The following is a 21266-nucleotide window of genomic DNA, read 5'->3' as shown; positions in this document are numbered from 1 at the left end:
ATGGTGGTGAAGAAGGCACAACAGCGCCTCTTCAACCTCAGGAGACTGAAGAAATTTGGCTTGTCACCAAAAACACTCAAACTTTTACAGGTGCAAATTCAAGAGCATCCTGTCGGGCTGTATCACCGCCTGGTATGGCAACTGCTATGCCCACAACCGCAAGGCTCTCCAGAGGGTAGTGAGGTCTGCACAACGCATCACCGGGGGCAAACTACCTGCAAACTACCTGCTCCAGGACACCTCCACCACCTGATGTCACAGGAAGGTCAAAAAGATCATCAAGGACAACAACCACCCGAGCCACTGCCTGTTCACTCCGCTATCTTCCAGGAGGCGAGGTCAGTACAGGTGCATCAAAGCTGGGACCAAGAGACTGAAAAACAGCTTCTATCTCAAGGCCATCTGTCTGTTAAACAGCTATCACTAACATTGACTGGCTGGTGTCAACATACTGACTCAAATCTCTAGCCACTTTAATAATAAAAAATTGTATGTAATAAATGTATCACTAGTCACTTTAAAAAATGCCACTTTATATAATGTTTACATACCCTACATTACTCATCTCATAAGTATATACTGTACTCTACACCATCTACTGTATCTTGCCTATGCCGTTCGGCCATCGCTCATCCATATGTACATATTCTTATTCATTCCTTTACACTTGTGTGTATAAGTTAGTTGTTGTGAAATTGTTAGATTACTAGTTAGATATTACTGCATGGTCGGAACTAGAGGCACAAGCATTTCGCTACACTCACATTAACATCTGCTAACCATGCGTATGTGACCAATGACATTTTATTTTATTTGAATACATCAGTTGTAGACCTTACTGTGAAATGTTTACTTACGAGCCCCTAACCAACAATGCCGTTTAAAATAAAAAAAATACACAAGAATAAAAAATTAAAGTAACAAGTAATTAAAGAGCAGCAGTAAAATAACAATAGCGAGACTACATACATTAGGGTTACTGGTGCAAAGTCAATGTGCGGGGGCACAGTTTAGTCGAGGTAATTGAGGTAATTTGGACATGTAGGTAGAGTTATTAAAATTACTGTATATAGACGATAACATCAGAGAGTAGCAGCAGTGTAAAAGGGGGGGGGGGGATGCAAATAGTCTGGGTAGCCCTTTGATTAGAGGTTCAGGAGTCTTATGGCTTGGGGGTAGAAGCTGTTTAGAAGCTTGGACCTAGACTTGGCGCTCCGGTACCGCTTGCCGTGCGGTAGCAGAGAGAACAGTCTATGACTAGGGTGGCTGGAGTCTTTGACAATTTTTAGGGCCTTCCTCTGACACCGCCTGGTATAAAGGTCCTGGATGGCAGGAAGCTTGGCCCCAGTGATGTACTGGGCTTTTCGCACTACCCACTGTAGTGCCTTGCGGTCGGAGGCCAAGCAGTTGCCATACCAGGCAGTGATGCAACCACTCAGAATGCTCTCGATGGTGTAACTGTAGAACCTTTTGAGGATCTGAGGACCCATGCCAAATCTATTCCGACACCTGAGGGGGAATAAGTTTTGTCGTGCCCTCTTCACGACTGTCTTGGTGTGCTTGGACCATGTTAGTTTGTTGGTGATGTGGACACCAAGGAACTTGAAGCTCTCAACCTACTCCACTGCAGCCCCGTCGATGAGAATGGGGGCGTGCTCAGTCCTCCTTTTCCTGTAGTCCACAATCATCTCCTTTGTCTTGATCACGTTGTGGGAGAGGTTGTTGTCCTGGCACCACACAGCTTGGTCTCTGACCTCCTCCCTGTAGGCTGTCTTGTCATTTTCGGTGATCAGGACTACCGCTGTTGTGTCATTGGCAAATTTATTGATGGTGTTGGAGTCGTGCCTGGCCGTGCAGTCATGAGTGAACAGGAGGGGACTGAGCACGCACCCTTGAGGGACCCTGTGTTGAGAAACAGCGTGGCAGATGTGTTGTTACCTACCCTTACCACCTGGGGGCGGCCCATAAGGAAGTCCAGGATCTAGTTGCAGAAGGAGGTGTTAACTTCTTATGGCTGGGGGGCAGTATTGAGTAGCTTGGATGAATAAGTTGTCCAAACTAAACGGGCTGCTCCTCAGTCTCAGTTGCTAATATGTACAGTGCCTTGCGAAAGTATTCGGCCCTCTTGAACTTTGCGACCTTTTGCCACATTTCAGGCTTCAAACATAAAGATATAAAACTGTATTTTTTTGTGAAGAATCAACAACAAGTGGGACACAATCATGAAGTGGAACAACATTTATTGGATATTTCAAACTTTTTTAACAAATCAAAAACTGAAAAATTGGGCGTGCAAAATTATTCAGCCCCCTTAAGTTAATACTTTGTAGCGCCACCTTTTGCTGCGATTACAGCTGTAAGTCGCTTGGGGTATGTATCTATTAGTTTTGCACATCGAGAGACTGAAATTTTTTCCCATTCCTCCTTGCAAAACAGCTCGAGCTCAGTGAGGTTGGATGGAGAGCATTTGTGAACAGCAGTTTTCAGTTCTTTCCACAGATTCTCGATTGGATTCAGGTCTGAACTTTGACTTGGCCATTCTAACACCTGGATATGTTTATTTTTGAACCATTCCATTGTAGATTTTGCTTTATGTTTTGGATCATTGTCTTGTTGGAAGACAAATCTCCGTCCCAGTCTCAGGTCTTTTGCAGACTGCATCAGGTTTTCTTCCAGAATGGTCCTGTATTTGGCTCCATCCATCTTCCCATCAATTTTAACCATCTTCCCTGTCCCTGCTGAAGAAAAGCAGGCCCAAACCATGATGCTGCCACCACCATGTTTGACAGTGGGGATGGTGTGTTCAGCTGTGTTGCTTTTACGCCAAACATAATGTTTTGCATTGTTGCCAAAAAGTTCAATTTTGGTTTCATCTGACCAGAGCACCTTCTTCCACATGTTTGGTGTGTCTCCCAGGTGGCTTGTGGCAAACTTTAAACAACACTTTTTATGGATATCTTTAAGAAATGGCTTTCTTCTTCCATAAAGGCCAGATTTGTGCAATATACGACTGATTGTTGTCCTATGGACAGAGTCTCCCACCTCAGCTGTAGATCTCTGCAGTTCATCCAGAGTGATCATGGGCCTCTTGGCTGCATCTCTGATCAGTCTTCTCCTTGTATGAGCTGAAAGTTTAGAGGGACGGCCAGGTCTTGGTAGATTTGCAGTGGTCTGATACTCCTTCCATTTCAATATTATCGCTTGCACAGTGCTCCTTGGGATGTTTAAAGCTTGGGAAATCTTTTTGTATCCAAATCCGGCTTTAAACTTCTTCACAACAGTATCTCGGACCTGCCTGGTGTGTTCCTTGTTCTTAATGAAGCTCTCTGCGCTTTTAACGGACCTCTGAGACTATCACAGTGCAGGTGCATTTATACGGAGACTTGATTACACACAGGTGGATTGTATTTATCATCATTAGTCATTTAGGCCAACATTGGATCATTCAGAGATCCTCACTGAACTTCTGGAGAGAGTTTGCTGCACTGAAAGTAAAGGGGCTGAATAATTTTGCACGCCCAATTTTTCAGTTTTTGATTTGTTAAAGTTTGAAATATCCAATAAATGTCGTTCCACTTCATGATTGTGTCCCACTTGTTGTTGATTCTTCACAAAAAAATACCGTTTTATATCTTTATGTTTGAAGCCTGAAATGTGGCAAAAGGTCGCAAAGTTCAAGGGGGCCGAATACTTTCGCAAGGCACTGTACATATTATTATAAATATTGGATAGAAAACACTCTATAGTTTCCAAAACTGTCAAAATATTGTCTGTGAGTATAACAGAACTGATACTGCAGGCGAAACCAGGAAGGCTTATATTTTGAAAACTCCATGTTCCATAGTCTGCCTTTGCTCAATTTAAAGCGATATCAACCAGGTTTCTGTTCCTATTGCTTCCTCAAGGTGTCAACAGTCATTAGACATTGTTTCAGGCTTTTATTTTGAAAAATTAGTGAGAAGGATAACATCGCGTCATTGTATGGCCAGGTACCAGCAGCGTTTTGTATGCATAACAGAGTTTGTGCAGCCATTGCCTTTCCCTTTCCGAATGAAAAAGACAGTTGCGGTTGATATATTATCGATTATATATTTTAAAAACAACCTGAGGATTGATTATAAAAAACGTTTGACATGTTTCTGTGGACATTACGGATACTATTTGGAATTTGTCTGCGTTGTTGTGATCGCTCTTTCCTGTGGATTTCTGAAAACGCGCCAAACAAACAGAGGTATTTTGGATATGAAAATAATCTTTATGGAACAAAAGGAACATTTATTGTGTAACTGGGAGTCTCGTGAGTGAAAACATCCAAAGGTAAATGATTCATTTGATTGCTTTTCTGGTTTTCGTGACCAAGCTACTTGATGCTAGGTGTACATAATGTTTTGTCGAGCGATCGATCAACTTACACAAACGCTTAGATTGCTTTCGCTGTAAAGCATATTTTCAAAATCTGACACGACAGGTGGATTAACACCTGCATTGCTATATTGCACTTGTGATTTCATGAATATAAATATTTTTAGTAATATTATTTGAATGTGGCGCTATGTAATTCAACGGTTGTTGATGACAATTATCCCATTAACGCACATATGTCAGAGTCAAGGCCCGCGGGCCACATCCGGCCCGCAAGAAGGTTTTTTACGGCCCCTGGGATGATCTTGATTTATTATTAGAACCGGCCCGCAGCAAGCCGGCAGCCCGCAGATCTTTTACACGCACCAATACTACATTTCCCACAATGCAAAGGTGACGCACCGAGCAGTAGGCTGCTTCATTTCAATATTTATTGGCACAGCAGTCGTCAGCATCACAGTAAAATTAACTTTCAGATACCCATCAAAAATGGCAAAACGGAAGGTGGATACTGAGAACCGGGGGTTTCAAACAAGGTGGGAGTCGGAGTATATGTTCACGAAGGTAGCTGGAAAACCTGTGTGTCTTCTGTGTGGAGAAAGTGTGGCGGTACTGAAAGAGTATAATCTGAGACGACATTATGAAACGAAACACGCGGACAAAAACAAGAATATGGACATGGAACAAAGGCTACAAAAGGCAGAGGAATTAAAACGAGGCCTCAAATCTCGACAGGCTCTGTTCAAAAAAGCCAAATCACAAGGCCAGGCTGCTGTCAAGGCCAGTTTTATTTTGGCAGAAGAGATCGCTAAATCAGCCCGGCCATTTACGGAGGGGGATTTCATCAAAAACTGCATGATTAAAGTTTGTGACGAAGTTTGCCCAGAAAAAAGGCAACTCTTTTTAAATGTGAGTCTGAGCAGAAACACCATTGCCGAGAGAGTAGACCAGTTGTCCATCAATCTAAAAGAGCAGCTTGTGAAAAAGGGAAAAGATTTTATTGCATATTCCTTGGCTGTGGATGAGAGCACCGACATTTCTGACATTGCCCAGTTGTCAATTTTCATCCGCGGAGTGGACTCCAACCTAAGCGTGACAGAGGAGTTTTTGGCTTTACGTCCTATGCATGGCACAACTACGGGGCATGATTTGTATGAAGAGGTGTCAAGATGTGTAAATGAGATGGAGCTGCCTTGGGAAAAACTCGTGGGTTTGACAACCGACGGAGCACCTGCGATGTGTGGACACAGGAGCGGACTGGTGGCGAAGATACGGGAAAAGATGCAAGAGGAAAACGCGACAGGTGAGCTGACAGCTTATCATTGTATCATACACCAGGAAGCGTTGTGCGGTAAAGCCTTGAAAATGGAGCATGTAATGAGCATCATCACGCGCACAGTTAACTTTATCAGAGCCAAAGGTTTGAATCACCGCCAGTTCAAGGCATTTCTGACGGAGTTAGAAACGGAGCATGGTGATTTGCCTTATCACACAGAGGTGCGATGGCTAAGCCAGGGAAAGGTGCTTCAAAGATGTTTCGAGCTTCGTGAGGAGATTTGTCTGTTCTTGGACAGCAAAGGGAAAGACACAACACAACTCCGAGACGAAATGTTTCTGTGTGAAATGGCTTTTCTGTGTGACATTACGAGTCATCTGAATGCAATAAACTTGCAGCTGCAGGGTCGGGATCGTGTCATCTCTGATATGTACAGTACAGTGAAGGCATTTAAAACCAAACTGACTCTGTGGGAGACGCAGATGCGGAAAGAAAATTTGAGCCACTTTCCCAGCTGCCAGACCATGAAAGAGAAGCTCTCTACCAGTGCGTTCCCGAGCACACAGTTGGCTGATAAAATAGGTATGCTTGCCGCTGACTTTCGACGCCGATTTGCTGACTTTGAAGCACAAAAAAGCAGGTTGGAACTGCTCGGTAACCCATTTGCTGTTGACGTGGAAAGCTCACCACCAAACCTCCAAATGGAGTTGATTGACCTCCAATGCAATGATGCACTGAGGGCAAAATATGCGGCAGTGGGTGCTGCGGAGTTCGCCCGTTTCCTCCCCGGCACAATGCCCCAGCTGCGCATCCAGGCTGCTCAAACGTTGTCTATGTTTGGCAGCACATACCTGTGTGAACAACTGTTTTCTTTGATGAACCTGAACAAAACATCACACAGAAGTCGACTTACTGCTGAACACCTCCACTCAATTCTGAGGATTTCTTCAGCTCAGAGCCTTACCCCGAACATTGATGAACTTGTGGAAAAGATGGGACACCACCAAGTATCACCCTCAACCTCAAACAAGTGAACATTACTGTGCAATCACATATTTAGAGTTTTTACTCAGTTCAAGTTTAAAAGTTAAAATTTAATATTTGTTTTCACTGCATGTTACTTCTCCTTAAACAAAGTGTTGTTTTTGATTAATAGATTTTTGCACTTTATTTTTTTGTATTTCAATCCAATTATATTTTAAAAATATTTCAGTTGAGTGGATGATAGAAAATTGCTATTATTGTTTTTTCTTTGAAGTAAATTTAGCCCACTTTTGCTAAAATAGAAAATATAGTCTACTGATGGTGCCTTGAATACCGGTTTCTTTCATTTAATGTTCATGTTATGGGGATATTTATATAAAGGAAATTTGTCTTTTGTGTCTGTTGAAAATTAAAGATTACTGACAGAGCCATAAGAAAATATTGCTTTATTTATCTGATCATATTGTAATATATTTGTTAGGTTTTCAGTAGGTTCAATTAGGTTCACTAGACTATATGCGTCATTTAAAAATTTTTCAATGAACATTCGAACAGTCCGGCCCTCGTCTTGTAGCTGATTTTTTTATTTGGCCCTCCGTCCATTTGACTTTGACACCCCTGCATTAACGGGATGGCAGCCATAAGAAGTTAAGTCCCGGGGTCCTTAGCTTATTTATGAGCTTTGGAGGGTGCTATGTTGTTGAACGCTGAGCTGTAGTCAATGAATAGCATTCTCACATACAGTTGAAGTCAGAAGTTTATACATACAACATAGCCAAATACATTTAAACTCAGTTTTCACAATTCCTGATATTTATTCCTAGTAAAAATTCCATGTCTTAGGTCAGTTAGGATCACCACTTTATTTAAAGAATGTGAAATGTCAGTAGAGAGAAGAATTTATTTCAGCTTTATTTCCTTTCATCACATTCCCAGTGGGTCAGAAGTTTACATACACTCAATTAGCATTTGGTAGTATTGCCTTTAAATCGTTTAACTTGGGTCAAACATTTCGGGTAGCCTTCCACAAGCTTCCCACAATAAGTTGGGTGAATTTTGTCCCATTCCTCCCGACAGAGCTGATGTAACTGAGTCAGGTTTTTAGGCCTCCTTGCTCGCACACGCTTTTCCTGTTCTGCCCACAAATTTTCTATAGGCTTGAGGTCAGGGCTTTGTGATGGCCACTCAAATACCTTGACTTTGTTGTCCTTAAGCCATTTTGTCACAACTTTGGAAGTATTCTTGGGGTCATTGTCCATTTGGAAGACCCATTTGCGACCAAGCTTTAACTTCCTGACTGATGTCTTGAGATGTAGCTTCAATATATCCACATAATTTTCCTACCTCATGATGCCATCTATTTTGTGAATTGCACAAGGCCCTCCTGCAGCAAAGCACCCCCACAACATCATGCTGTCAACCCGTGCTTCACAGTTGGGATGGTGTTCTTCGGTTTGCAAGCCTCCCCCTTTTTCCTCCAAACATAATGATGGTCATTATTGTCAAACAGATCTATTTTTGTTTCATCAGAACAGAGGACATTTCTCCAAAAAGTACAATCTTTGTCCTCATGTGCAGTTGCAAACCGTAGTCTGGCTTTTTTATGGAGGTTTTGGAGCAGTGGCTTCTTCCTTGCTGGGCGGCCTTTCAGGTTATGTCGATATAGGACTCGTTTTACTGTGAATATAGAGACTTTTGTACCTGTTACCTCCAGCATCTTCACAAGGTCCTTTGCTGTTGTTCTGGGATTGATTTGCACCTTTCGCACCAAAGTATGTTCATCTCTAGGAGACAGAATGTGTCTGCTTCCTGAGCGGTATGACGGCTGTGTGGTCCCATGGTGTTTAAATGTGCATACTGTTGTTTGTACAGATGAACGTGGTACCTTCAGGCGTTTGGAAATTGCTCCCAAGGATGAACCAGACTTGTGGAGGTCTACAATTTTTTTCTGAGGTTTTGACTGATTTATTTGTATTTTCCCATGATGTCAAGCAAAGAGGCAGTGAGTTTGAAGGTAGGCCTTGAAATACATCCACAGGTACACCTCCAATTGACTCAAATTATGTCAATTAGCCTATCAGAAGCTTCTAAAGCCATGACATAATTTTCTGGAATTTTCCATGCTGTTTAAAGGCACAGTCAACTTAGTGTATGTAAACTTCTGACCCACTGGAATTGTGATACAGTGAAATAATCTGTCTGTAAACAATTGTTGTAAAAATTACTTGTGTCATGCACAAAGTAGATGTCCTAACCGACTTGTCAAAACTATAGCTTGTTAACTAGAAATTATTGGAGTGGTTGAAAAACAAGTTTTAATGACTCCAACCCAAGTGTATGTAAACTTCCGACTTCATCTGTACCTTCTGAAAAAGTCAACATTTAGATCTTGGACAAGCCAACCAATGACTGTACTTTGTTGTTCTAAAAGCATTTTTTTTGTCTTTTCCATAATGTTTGTGACCTTATGGTTTTATCTGCTGCACTTTCAGGTTTGAAAAATTGGTGTATGTTGGGATCAATGAAGATGAAGAGTCTCAGCTGCAAGTTCTGAAGGCCATAGTCAGAAAGTACGTGTGTGATGCCTGATGTGAATTGCTATGCGTGTCTGTGTATTTCTGTGCTCTCAGGTTCAAGGTGGACCTGAGCGTCAGTCTCCAGGATGTAGTGGAACGCTGCCCTCCTCAGCTCACAGGGGCGGAAATGTATGCTCTCTGCTCCGACGCCATGATTGTCTGCCATTAAGAGGAAGATTGCACGTGTCACTGATGGTACGTTTGGCCCTCATAAATGGAGACGTGTGCATTTTCCTTGTAAATGTCTGTTAAAAAATCTTCCTTAAGGTGTAAAAAAAGCATGGATAACTGTGATTATGATTGCCTTTAAATGACATCCACTGTGCTCTTGATAAGAACTTACATTGTGTGTCTGTTTTTATTGATTTGCCGAAGGCTTTTGACACCGTGGACCATGCTGTGCTAGTGAAAAGGTTAAAATGTTGTGGAATTACTGGTCATGCTCTAGATTGGTTTATAAATTACCTATCAAAACATACACAATGTGTAATGGCAGATGTTTGTAAATCTGAGTCCATAGAGGTGTGCTCAGGTGTTCCGCAAGGTTCTATTTTGGGCCTACTGTTTTTCATTTTGTATATCAACAACATTGGGGATCTTATTGAAACAGCTGATGTTAATTTTTATGCAGATGATACTGTACTTTATTCAAGTGGTAGTAGTTTATCTTTATCTTTTGAAAATGCCAAAGAGCATTTAACATCATACAACAGAATCTGTATGATTTAAAGCTGCTTCTAAATTCAGGTAAAACAAAATGCATGGTATTTTCAAATGCTAGGCATGTTACAAATCATGTCATTGCTACATTGGCTGGACATACTATAGAGCAAGTTAATGAGTACAAATATTTGTGTGTGTGGGTTGATAAGCTGAGCTTCACTGTGCATGTGGAGAACTTGATAAGGAAGCTCAAGCTGAAAATATAATTTTATTACCGGCATAAGGCTTGTTTTTCTTTTGAGGCCAGGAAGGAGCTGGTACGATGTGCATTACTGTCGGTTTTAGATTTTAGTGATGATATATATATGCAGGCCTCAGCCACTACCCTGAGAGCACTTGATTCAATGTATCATGCAGCCCTCAGGTTCATTACAAAACAGACACGTCTAACACATCATTGTGATCTCTACAGCGCTGTTGGCTGGTCGTCATTGACCTTGCATAGGCTTAAACACTGGTATACACTGATTTATAAGGCCATATTGGGCAAAATGCCATTTGATCTCTGTTCTTTTTTGGTCAGGTCAGTAAATAAATATCAATTATGGTCCCATTCTGATTTGCTTCTAACAGTACCAAAAATTAGAACAGGACATGGTAGAAATAGTTTTAGTTACTTAGCTCCGTGGTCCTGGAATTCTGTCATGAACATTTGAAAATGTGATGATCTAGTTTGGTTGGTGGAGTTTTAAACACTTGATTGATGTATATATCATAGAAGAGTGTAATTGTTTTTAGGCCAGCTGTTTTTAGTCAAGATGTTTGTGTTTTTAATGTACAATGTTTTTGTTGTACTGTATGTGTGTTTATAGTTTTGTTTAATGTTGCGTTAGTGTATGTACTTTTTTAAAAATCTGAAACCTTGTCCCCCCTGCTGCTATTGGACCAGGTCTCTCTTGGAAAAGAGATATTATCTCAATGAGAAAAACCTGTATAAATAAAGGTAAAATATATATATATATATATATATATTTTTTAAATGAGTGGGCTAAACAAACTGTCAAATCATTTGAAAATACAACAGTTCTTCTTTAGAATGATTTACATTTAAATATTAAAGAACAACTGTTGTATTTTCAAATGATTTGACCGTCAACCGTCATGCTCTTCAATGGTATCTTTATCTTGTCCATTTATTGAAAACCTTTTGGAGTTGTAAGATCAATGTGGACAATCTACCCAAATAATGTGCATAAAATCCAGTCTCATTGCTATGAAACCATTTTTTATCTGCTGCGTTCTTGCATTTGTTCTATCCCTACAACCCCCTCATGTAGAAACAAACATGAATGTATTTTATTTTGGCAACACATGGGCACAAATTACAAGATCATTCAGTCATTTTTTTGTTGAAGTTTTTACTACAGTGCAAAATGTTCAGTCCACAAAAACTTAAACCATTATAATTGATGTACTGGGTAATATATAAAATACCATTTTTTCATATCATCCTTTCTAAATACCAATCATATCTACAGTTAATAGTATTTTAAGAGATGACCGTCTCAGTTCCTAGAGCCCTATGGCAACCTCAAGCGTCAGTGACAAGTGCAATAGGGACTTATTTATCTCTTTCACTCTCCTATATTCTCTCCCCTTTTTGTTTCCCCTGCCCCTCCATTTCTTTCCCTCCCTCTTTCACTCAGGTCTGGACACAGAGGATACCCCTCTTTTGGTCTCTGCCGACGACTTCAACCAAGCATTGGATTGCCTCAAACCGTCCGTCTCTGAACAAGAGCTTCTCAAATAAACTCATTCAGCAGAAACTCACTGCAAAATAACCAAGCCACCCAAGCCAAGTGCCATCAAGTATGGGGCTAAACTATTCTCTTCTGCATGCACTACATTACCACAAGCGTGTATTCCTCAAGAGTTTTGGCTCTGCAAAAAACTGGGGTGTGAAGTTCTTCCTTTTCTCTGCACTAATGAGTGGTGTCACAAGGGACCAAAATAGTACACAACCTAATTAATGCACAATATTGTATGTGGACCACATTGGTACAGTTTGCACAGTCAATCTGAACAGTCATTGTAAGGTTAGTGCTGTATATTTGTAACCACTAGTTTCTGAATTGAGCTTAAGCTTCATACATTGGTAGTGTTAATGGCAGCAACAAATGCATATGAGTTGTTCAAATGAAAACTACTATATCCATGGTCCTCCGGGAGTAAAGTTGGGACATCACTTTCCTATATTCTCAAAGTGACACTAATGCTGCTGTTCTGTTTTGTTTCTCTATTCTCACCGGAGTTACTAGCCATATGTGTTGTCCATTAATTGCAAAGTTGTCTCTTACTGAGTCTTGCATTTCAACAGGATGTTCCAAATCTGTGGTTTATTTTTTTCAATGCTTCCACAACCTGAACTGTTTTGAATGCTGGTTTCTTTTACAAGCCAACCATTCAGAGACTCGTTTGAGCAACAATAGACCCAGCCAAGCCATCAACAGTTCAAATAAAAACAACTAATATAATGGGGGTTGATGGAAAACCAGCATACTCAACAGTTCTCCTAGACCAAGTTTTGGGTAACACTGATTGGTGCAGAGTTCCCTTCCACCCTGTAGATCATTTGCATAAAATAAAGTATTTTTTTTTAAAAAAGGTGCATTTTGTAAGTACAGTTTACAGAACAAATACACATGGAAACAAAGCTACTGTGTATTAATCCATAAGAATGTATCCGGGTCACACTTTATTAAGTTGTCAGTTGATTGTTTTAAGGAGTCATCATTTGTTACAGCATGAGTAACAAAGCTGATGTTCCACTGAGTGACACATTGTTGGGGGAATTTCAATGTGGATGGTTCAAATCAAAGTTGAGCTTGAACTCGAGTTTAGTAATTCTCTGCTATAATTGACTATTTCAATTTTGTCCTTTGTGAAGATTGTGGAACGAAAGTTAATGTATTTACATGTGAAATGGGCTAACTTAGTATAAAGTGTAACCATGATAAATTAACAATATCATTTATAATATTCAAAGATTGCTGTCATTGTCAAAAATTATACTTATATTTTTGTATGGTGAGACATTGTGCTTTCCATCTCATGGTAGCAAAAATGACAATGATTACAAAAGTAAGACAAACAAATCTATAAAATTGTGAATTGTGTTTAACTATAACTTTCAAATGGTGCAAACTTTTTTTTTCTAGCCAGGTTAAGTAATTGTAATGTTTATGTCATTAATTATCTGATTTTAAAAAGTATCACTCGGGTTGGTAAAATAAACCAAAATATGAACTTGCTTTACTTGAAACCTTTCCAATAAAGAATACATTGCAGTGTCATATGATCTTTTAAGCGGTTTATTTTATGAGACCTGATTTGTGAAAGCTTGTCATTCACCTAAATACAATAGGCAATGTAGTAAGAAAATATGTTTGGCAATAAAAAAATGTTTTTAAATGTCCTGTCCATGACACTGTAAAGTAGGCTTTATGAATTGAGTGTAATAGTGTTGCCTTGAATTGTCACCTATTTGTAAAGGAATACAAGCATGTTGCTACACCCGCAATACATCTTCTAAATATGTGTATGTGACCAATACAATTAGATTTTTGAATGTTTACCTCAAGGTTTAACCTCTTTTTTTCCTTTTAAGTCACTTGGATGGTTTATGTAGAATAAAGAAAAAGGATCAGGGTCAGATTGTTAATGGTGACCCTTTCATTGGCCCAGAGTTGCATTAATGGTGACCCTTTCATTGGCCCAGAGTTGCATTAATGGTGACCCTTTCATTGGCCCAGAGTTGCATTAATGGTGACCCTTTCATTGGCCCAGAGTTGCATTAATGGTGTGCACCTACTGTGGGTTTAGATATTTGCACCTGCTAGCCACGGAGAGGCACTATTTTCTTATTCACCCACTCAAACACAAATTTGCTTATGTGAAACAAATCATTCTCTGACTGGAAAAGATCTATCCTAAGAACACAGCGATAGTTCTATTAAACTAAATGTATGCCACTGGATGTAAATAATGTACAAGTCACACTCATTGTACTATAATGAACCATAACAAATTTGTATTTGAAGAGATATACAAATGGGTGTGTAGGAGAAGATCTCGATTAATCAGGGGGTCTAGATCTCTGTTGCAGGTCCCTTGTTTTCACAAAAGACGCTAAACCCCTTTTCTGTTTGCTTTGGCTTTTAGTTCGTTGCTTTGACAAAGATTCAAAACGTAATTCTTCCAGGTCTTCGTCTTTCATATCTAACTCAGGCGGGGAGATCCTCTTTGCCAAAGCCTCAACTGAAATGCGGCATTCGATTGCAGGTTCTGTAAGACAAAGAACATGTGTTTTCAATTTGATCATAATTAGTATTTTGACAAATTAACTGACTAATTGCTATAACAGGCCTATATAGTTCAATATTAATTTAGATACGGTAACCATAATGTATCAAGATAATACAAAAAGGAAATGGAAAAAACAAAGGACACAATTTGGTTAGTTAGGCAATTGTAAATTATACAATATATCCAGGTTGAAATATGCTGACCGCTTCCAATGGGAAATTATGATTACAGAGGCAACAGACCAGATCATTAGTGTGCCACTAGCATTGGAGTTTATGCTGCTGGTGGGAATTAAGTTCTTAAGAGGCTATCTGATTGGTCCTGTACATTAGATCTTATAGCCAACCAAAAATCTGACATGTAGGTTTGGGGGGGGGGTGCTGACCTTTTGAAGCCTTCAAATTGATTTACTTAACTACTGCACCCCATCTTATCTTCACTATGCTGTAGTGTAGTGTTATCCTATCCTATAGACTATATCCGTATTCAGAATTACATACTCGCTATGACTACAACATAGTATGTTTGGCTGCAGTGTACGAAGTATGCTGGGTAGTATGTTTATTTACGTATGGTTGACAGATCAGGATGTCATACAACATTTGCCCCAAAATGTAATAACAGCAAGGAATATCTGATGATGTAAGAATTGCAGCTCTCAAAATTAGATATATTTTCTACCACGGAGGTCGGTCGCACAGATGAGTACAGTACCAGAGACTCGAGCAGCAGAGGGCACACATCAAGAGTACAAGCTGAATATGGGGATCAATGGAGATTCTCCAATTCAAGTTTTTGTAAGAGCTTACAAGTAAAGTAAAACTGTTTATGACAACTGGGCCTCAAATGTAAATATGACACTGTAACAATGTTTAGATTTAGCCATGTATCTGTCTATCCCCATTGTATGTTGTAAAACTTGCCTCTGGGAGACACATCAAACGACTGGAAAACTGAATGGGGTATGGAGCAAAACCTATTTTTTTTTCATGTTATGGCTAAATCAAAGTGGCTATTTATTGTATGAGATCACTGTACACTATCACAGGAGTGTCCATTTCTATCCCAGAAGGCATTACTGGAGGAAGGGATTGTGGCTAACACCAAAGGTATGCCCCTATTTGTCTCAAATCTGATTGACATATTTAGCAGCCAACACTTAATGAGTGATTGCGATAGTATTCTGATGTTTGAAATCAAACAGTCATGAGAATGGGACGCTAGCTGTAGCCCAAGCTAGCCTACTAGCAAGGTACTAACTCCAGGTAACTCTAAGGTGAAATCACAATATTCAAAATAACACTCTAGTGATTTTAGAACAACAGCAACTAGGTGTTGGACTAACATTAGCATTTGAAATCCCACACGGACTACCTCCCCATATTTATTACCGTATGTAGTATGTTTAGTACAATGTGCATGCTCATGTAGTATGCAAGTATTTAGCATGTAGTTCCCCATTCCGAACATAGCCTATGGTCATGTTGAGTGCCATTTGTTAATTGACATGAGCTGCTGCATTCTGGACTGACCTTAGTTTGTTGATGGTTTCATCATGAGAGCCAGTGAGGATAACTTTACAGTAGTCCAGCCTAGATAAAATGATAGCTTGGACCAGTTTTTCAGTGTCCAAGTGGCCGATGCATGATCTGATAAATAGAAAACAGGGTTGGCCCCAAGACTGACCCCTGTGGTACACCAGTAGACTGAGCGAATGGCATATTAGTATCAGTAAACAGTGGTCTGTCGTTGGAGCAAGATTGGAACCTCTGCTGGGTAACCATTCTACAGAATTTCGAGGACAGGAAAGTGTGTTGTGCGCAATTGCTCTTGAGTTCTTTCTCTTTTCTTGACTGGCTGTGAAACCCGACAGGTAGGCATCACAGAACTCTAAATTATTAAGCCGAATATGAACTACTTTGTGTACAGTTAAAAATATTTTATCTAGTCACACTATACATCAACAGGTATAACACATTATGCAAAACTTCTCAGAAGCATGTTTGGCCTCCTTATGTCTTATATAATCTAGTAATGATCCTGACAAAATGTTGTCAAAATGTTGTCACTTGAAGATCTGATACATAAATAGACATTATAATAACACGTCTCAATGGCTCCTACATGCTTATATCAAGTTATAAAGAATTTTCACTGTCATCTTTAAATCAAGTGTTACTGTGTATCCCTTTAGAAATTAATTTATGATTAGTATTAACAGTTTCTATTACATGTCAGAAGACTGCACACAACACACTCTCATTTCCTTAGACCAAAAACTGTTCCTCAACCTCAACTGTTGGGGTTGGGTGTTCTTTTGTGATGGGTATAATTATTAAGAATAATCCGTTTTGATGGGAGGGGAGGGAGTTTATTCTTACATCCAACACTAGCCATATTTACCGCTTACGTGGCCTTTGCTACTTTCGTGCGCTTCATCCTTTTCCTCCGCATGAGGGTCACCTGAGGCCTTTTCAACCCCGCAATGAGCAGCAGCAGTCTGGGCCGGGACTTGGTGAGCCAGCTTCTCAGTAGCGTCCCCTTGGGAAACCTAGGGGAATGGCAACAGCTTAATCCACTAGTTTATACAGCACAATTATATAAGCACGGTGTACATGATATGACCGCTAACTTCTTGACTGTAACTGACTGCATGACTGACTATATCTGCACTAGAGGTTGTCCATTGTTATAGTAATGCCATAATACAGGAGAAGAAAATTATCTCATACAGTCATGCATGCCATTTCTCTGTTGAGGATTTCTCTTTGAAGCTTGTCTCACCATGTTAATAACTCAAACCTCACCAACTATTACTGGTTCCGAATTTAACATCTGGTCAATACATGGAAAGAGATGGTCAATACTCTTTTAGGCTTGAGGTTTGAAGGTGAAATGCCTGTTTTCTTTCTTTTAGGCAGTATTGACCTAGATCATTGCACAGATAAAATGCGCAATCATTCATAAGTACAGATGTCAATAATAAATTGGCCCCCAATTTTGCAATCATATTTACTTAATCATTCATCCTGAGTAAAGGCCCTGCTGCCAGTTAATGGATTTGAAATTAACATGATTGGATCTCCTTTCACATAATCATATTGTGATCCTGAAAACTCACTAATGTTGAAGATAAGTAATACCACTTTGTCAATTATCTGCAGCCCTTCAGGTGAGACTATACAGCAAGCAGCTAACTTGCAATTTTGATCAAGATGTGATCTCAAGCCAAATATACTGTTAGCGTGATTTAACATATATATTACATTACATAACCATAAAAGGTATTTGCTAGGCTGCAAAGTGTGGGTGTCCCTTTCGGTGTTGTACTTGTTTAGTTGCCCCCAATGAACTTGTCTGTGCATGTGATTATGCAAAGAACATACTATGCACAATGTGGCTGACATAACCTGAACTATTGACCTTTATGTGACCAACACTCTTGGGTTTACCGTAAAGTTACGGAATGCCTATGCAGACACATCAATCTCATCTCCTCTGAAACCTATGTCACCAGCCTTTTTTTCCGTATGAATTTTAGACTAATAGAATATTATTTTCTTGCTTATCCTTAAAAAATGCACAGCTTAAACACCTGAATACTTGGAGGAAACACAGTGTGTTACTATGGCATCTAAATTGTACTCACTTGTGGCAGGCTTCCATAAAGTAAGCCTGAAAAAGAAACCAGAACAGTACCTCAACTAGTAAAACTCCTCACCGAAGCACCATAGCAACCTTCTTACGCCGAGTGTCGTACCCCTCGCAGCCCCAGTTCTGACTGCTGAGCATGATGGAAAATATACAACTTTCAATTGTTCGACTTTTGCTGGTCGAGCGCGGCTAAACTGGTCAGAGAGAAATCTAGCAATGTTTAGATGTGGTAGGGCCTTGTTGAAGCCATTGTTGTCACTCTGCGGGCTTGATGTTAAATGTACCGAGAGCAACGTTGTTTGTTCAGTGCACCCATCCCCGCTCCCTCTTCCCCTCACCATCACCATTTTTCATTAGCTTTATGGAAAGAGGATATATTTCCCCTTTCTCTGTCCTCTCAAGTGGTACAAGGTTTGGAGATGGGGTGTCTTCAATTCAAAATGAGTTTAATTTTTCAGTGTCCTAACGCTTCAGGAGCCTCTTCCGATATCATGTTTTATTGAAGCCTATGTGCGATCCCTCTGAACTGTTCTTGATCTCTTCATGACATCTAGGTAAGTGTCTCTGGTCGTTTCAAGTAGTTGTCCAATAAATGTCATAGTCCTTGCTCAAAGTGTCAGAAATCCAAAACATTTCACCAACAAGTGCGAAAAAATATTTTCCTCTTCCATTCATTTCTTCACTTAGAACATTCCTTGTTGATAATGGATATTTCCACACCCTTCTATTTCCACATTATACATCCAGTTTGTCCTTTCTGCTCTGATAGTGCCCCCTCTCAACTTGCAAGTGTGAGGAGATTGCTATTATGCAGTTTACATCTCCACCCCCCAACCTGAGAGCTGAAATCTTGCCATTTTGTTACTGACCAGTCCCGAGTCAGGTAAGCCAGATAACAGACGTTATTCCCTCCTGTCCGCCCTGTAGCAACTAGCAAGAGGAGCTCACTTTAGTGTCTGTGCAAATCTTAAAGCATTTACCTAATCACCAACCAGGCTGTCACTGTCACTCTTAGCAAATGTTCTTCAATAGCATTTAAAATGTTCCTCATTGGTAGCTAAAGAACCATTCATCCAAAAATGATTAATACACAAGTGGTTTCTTTTTTCAATTCCAAAACACTGATAAGAGTTCAAATACAGTTATAGCCAAATGATGGCCCTAAAATATCTATTGAGAATACCGTTTCAAAGTAGAACATACCATAGTCTGTGTTTGGCATGAAAACTACCCAAATACCACCATTACTTTCTTACAAGTTATTAGCACTTGCCTTAAATACATGAGGAGTTGAGAGGGTCTAACTCCTGAGCAATAGTTAAGAGTTCAAGTATTAAAATGGAGGTGAGACACTCCAATTGCTACCATATCCACACCCAAGCTACCCCTCTTTAAAGCCACACAGTCAACTTCCACTCTTCTTTCGGCACACGACTTACAGTACTCGCCTAAAGTTCCTACCTCTGGAGGAATAACAAACGGAAAGCAGTCCTTACCAATTGACCCCACACATTTGTTAGGTTATGCCCCCCGCGTCCCTGCAAAGGCACATATATGATCCCGATAGAGTTTTTTTCCTCTCAAACTAGAAGGTTCAACCAGGATGCAAAAACAAATCTGCTAAATAATAGGAGGCCATGAACTCCACGGGGGAGTCAGGGAGGGGGCTTTAAAAAGGAGGGTCCACTCAGCAATTCTCACTGCGAACAGCAACGGATGATCCCGGCCAGCCAGCCAATCGGGGTCGACCACATGGGCCCAGTTGCCATGACATCCGGCACTTGACCAATATAAAAAGCACAACCATTGGACAATGTATAAAGAGGTCAGCCAAACTGTCATGTCCCCACAGTAAGTGGGCACATAGTTGGATCATCTAACTTAAGTTCACTTACAATCGGAATCTTTGCTTTTCTGGTGGAAGAATATCTGACCATTAATTTCCAACACCGTTATTATTGCACTTTCACTACATTCTTTATCCCGGGGGAAATATTTGACTAAAATGTGCTCTACTGGCTCAAAAGCGACACAAACACTTAGACAAAGCATATTTAGAACCCACCATGCTCAGAAATGTATCATTTTACACTCACTATCAGCTATGACACCTTTTGTTAGTCCACCTTGTGCATTTAGTAATAGAAACCGCTGTAATTGTAGGGGCTACATAGTGCTCTCTAGAGGGAGCTGTGGCTTCAGCCAATACTTAATGAGATGCAGGAAATGGCAGGAGTGGGAGGAGTAGGACTGTAATGGCATGCTTAGTTGACAGTCTGCACAGCTCAGGACAGACCCCTATTTTGGCACTGCAAAGATTGCCCAAGAAGAAGAAGGGGGAGGAGGGTGGAAGACCTGGCACTGCATTGCAGATCATCAAACGAGAGGGAGGGAGGGAGAGCTGGGATTTCCAGAGGGATACTGTGTGATTCCCTGTTGTAAATCTTCAGAATATCAAATATGCCAGTCTAATGGCTCCTCTTACCCACTGCAGTTTAGTGTGTTAGGGTATGAATTTCAATTTGTCTTAATATGACAATGAAATTAATTGTATCATTATTTGTAGTTATCTTTGATTGAATAATTGACCCTCAATTATCCAGAGTAATTATCCTGATTATAATGGAACCTTGACTGACTGATCCTTAAACACTTCACACATGGTTAAGTAGAGTGTGAAGCCTTTATACAGTTAATTCGGAAAGTATTCAGACCCCTTGACATTTTCCACATTTTGTTACGTTACAGCCTTATTCTAAAATGTATAAATAAAAATATAAAAAACATTTAAATAAGTATTCAGACCCTTTGCTATGAGACTCAAAATTGAGCTCAGGTGCATCTTCTACCCATTAATCATCCTTGAGATGTTTCTACAACTTGATTGGAGTCCACCTGTGGTAAATTCAATGTATTGGACATGATTTGGAAAGGTTCTCTGTCTATATAATGCCCCACAGTTGACAGTGCATATCAGAGCAAAAACCAAGCCATGAGGTCGAAGGAATTGTCCATAGAGCTCTGAGACATGATTGTGTCGAGGCACAGATCTAGGGAAGGGTACCAAAACATGTCTGCAGCCTTGAAGGTCCCCAAGAACACAGTGGCCTCCATCATTCTTAAATGGAATACGTTTGGAACCACCAAGACTCTTCCTAGAGCTGGCCGCCCGGCCAAACTGAGCAATCGGGGAAAAGGACATTGGTCAGGGAGGTGACCAAGATCCCGATGGTCACTATGACAGAGCTCCAGAGTTCCTCTGTGGAGATGGGAGAACCTTCCAGAAGGAAAACCATCTCTGCAGCACTCCACCAATAAGGCCTTTATGGTAGAGTGGCCAGACGGAAGCCACTCCTGAGTAAAAGGCACATGACAGCCCACTTGGA

General features: G+C 40.3%; 1 protein-coding gene and 1 long non-coding RNA gene across 11 annotated transcripts; one reads left to right on the top strand and one right to left on the bottom strand.

Annotated features, from left to right (window-relative positions):
• Positions 1-9252: 9252 nt before the first annotated feature.
• Positions 9253-13213, top strand: LOC149978879 (uncharacterized). The gene is made up of 3 exons (XR_016485879.1): positions 9253-9393; positions 10811-10864; positions 11568-13213. It is a non-coding gene; the product is annotated as an uncharacterized LOC149978879 (long non-coding RNA).
• LOC149978878 (uncharacterized) lies at positions 13021-19612 on the bottom strand. 10 transcript variants are annotated; one of them, XR_016485874.1, is made up of 5 exons: positions 19377-19526; positions 17876-17901; positions 16630-16777; positions 15759-15875; positions 13021-14205 (listed from the first exon to the last, which is right to left on the bottom strand). XR_016485874.1 is itself a non-coding variant. In XM_090196147.1 (5 exons), exons 2-5 carry the CDS (start codon positions 17890-17892, stop codon positions 14175-14177), a joined length of 306 nt encoding a protein of 101 aa, XP_090052273.1. In that variant the 5' UTR covers positions 17893-17901; positions 19377-19494; the 3' UTR covers positions 13021-14174. The 10 variants fall into 10 exon arrangements, 2 of the variants coding, with proteins under 2 accessions (XP_090052273.1, XP_090052272.1); XM_090196147.1 differs by having other exon boundaries at positions 16637-16777; positions 19377-19494; XR_016485871.1 differs by lacking the exon at positions 17876-17901 and having other exon boundaries at positions 19377-19612.
• Positions 19613-21266: the final 1654 nt, after the last annotated feature.

This window comes from Oncorhynchus mykiss, chromosome 13 (genome assembly GCF_057628025.1).
Source record: "Oncorhynchus mykiss isolate SJ-2025 chromosome 13, ASM5762802v1, whole genome shotgun sequence".
Lineage (NCBI taxonomy): Eukaryota > Metazoa > Chordata > Actinopteri > Salmoniformes > Salmonidae > Oncorhynchus > Oncorhynchus mykiss.
The sequence above is the reverse complement of the archived record's forward strand: the minus strand, read 5'-3'. Positions and strand labels throughout refer to the sequence as shown.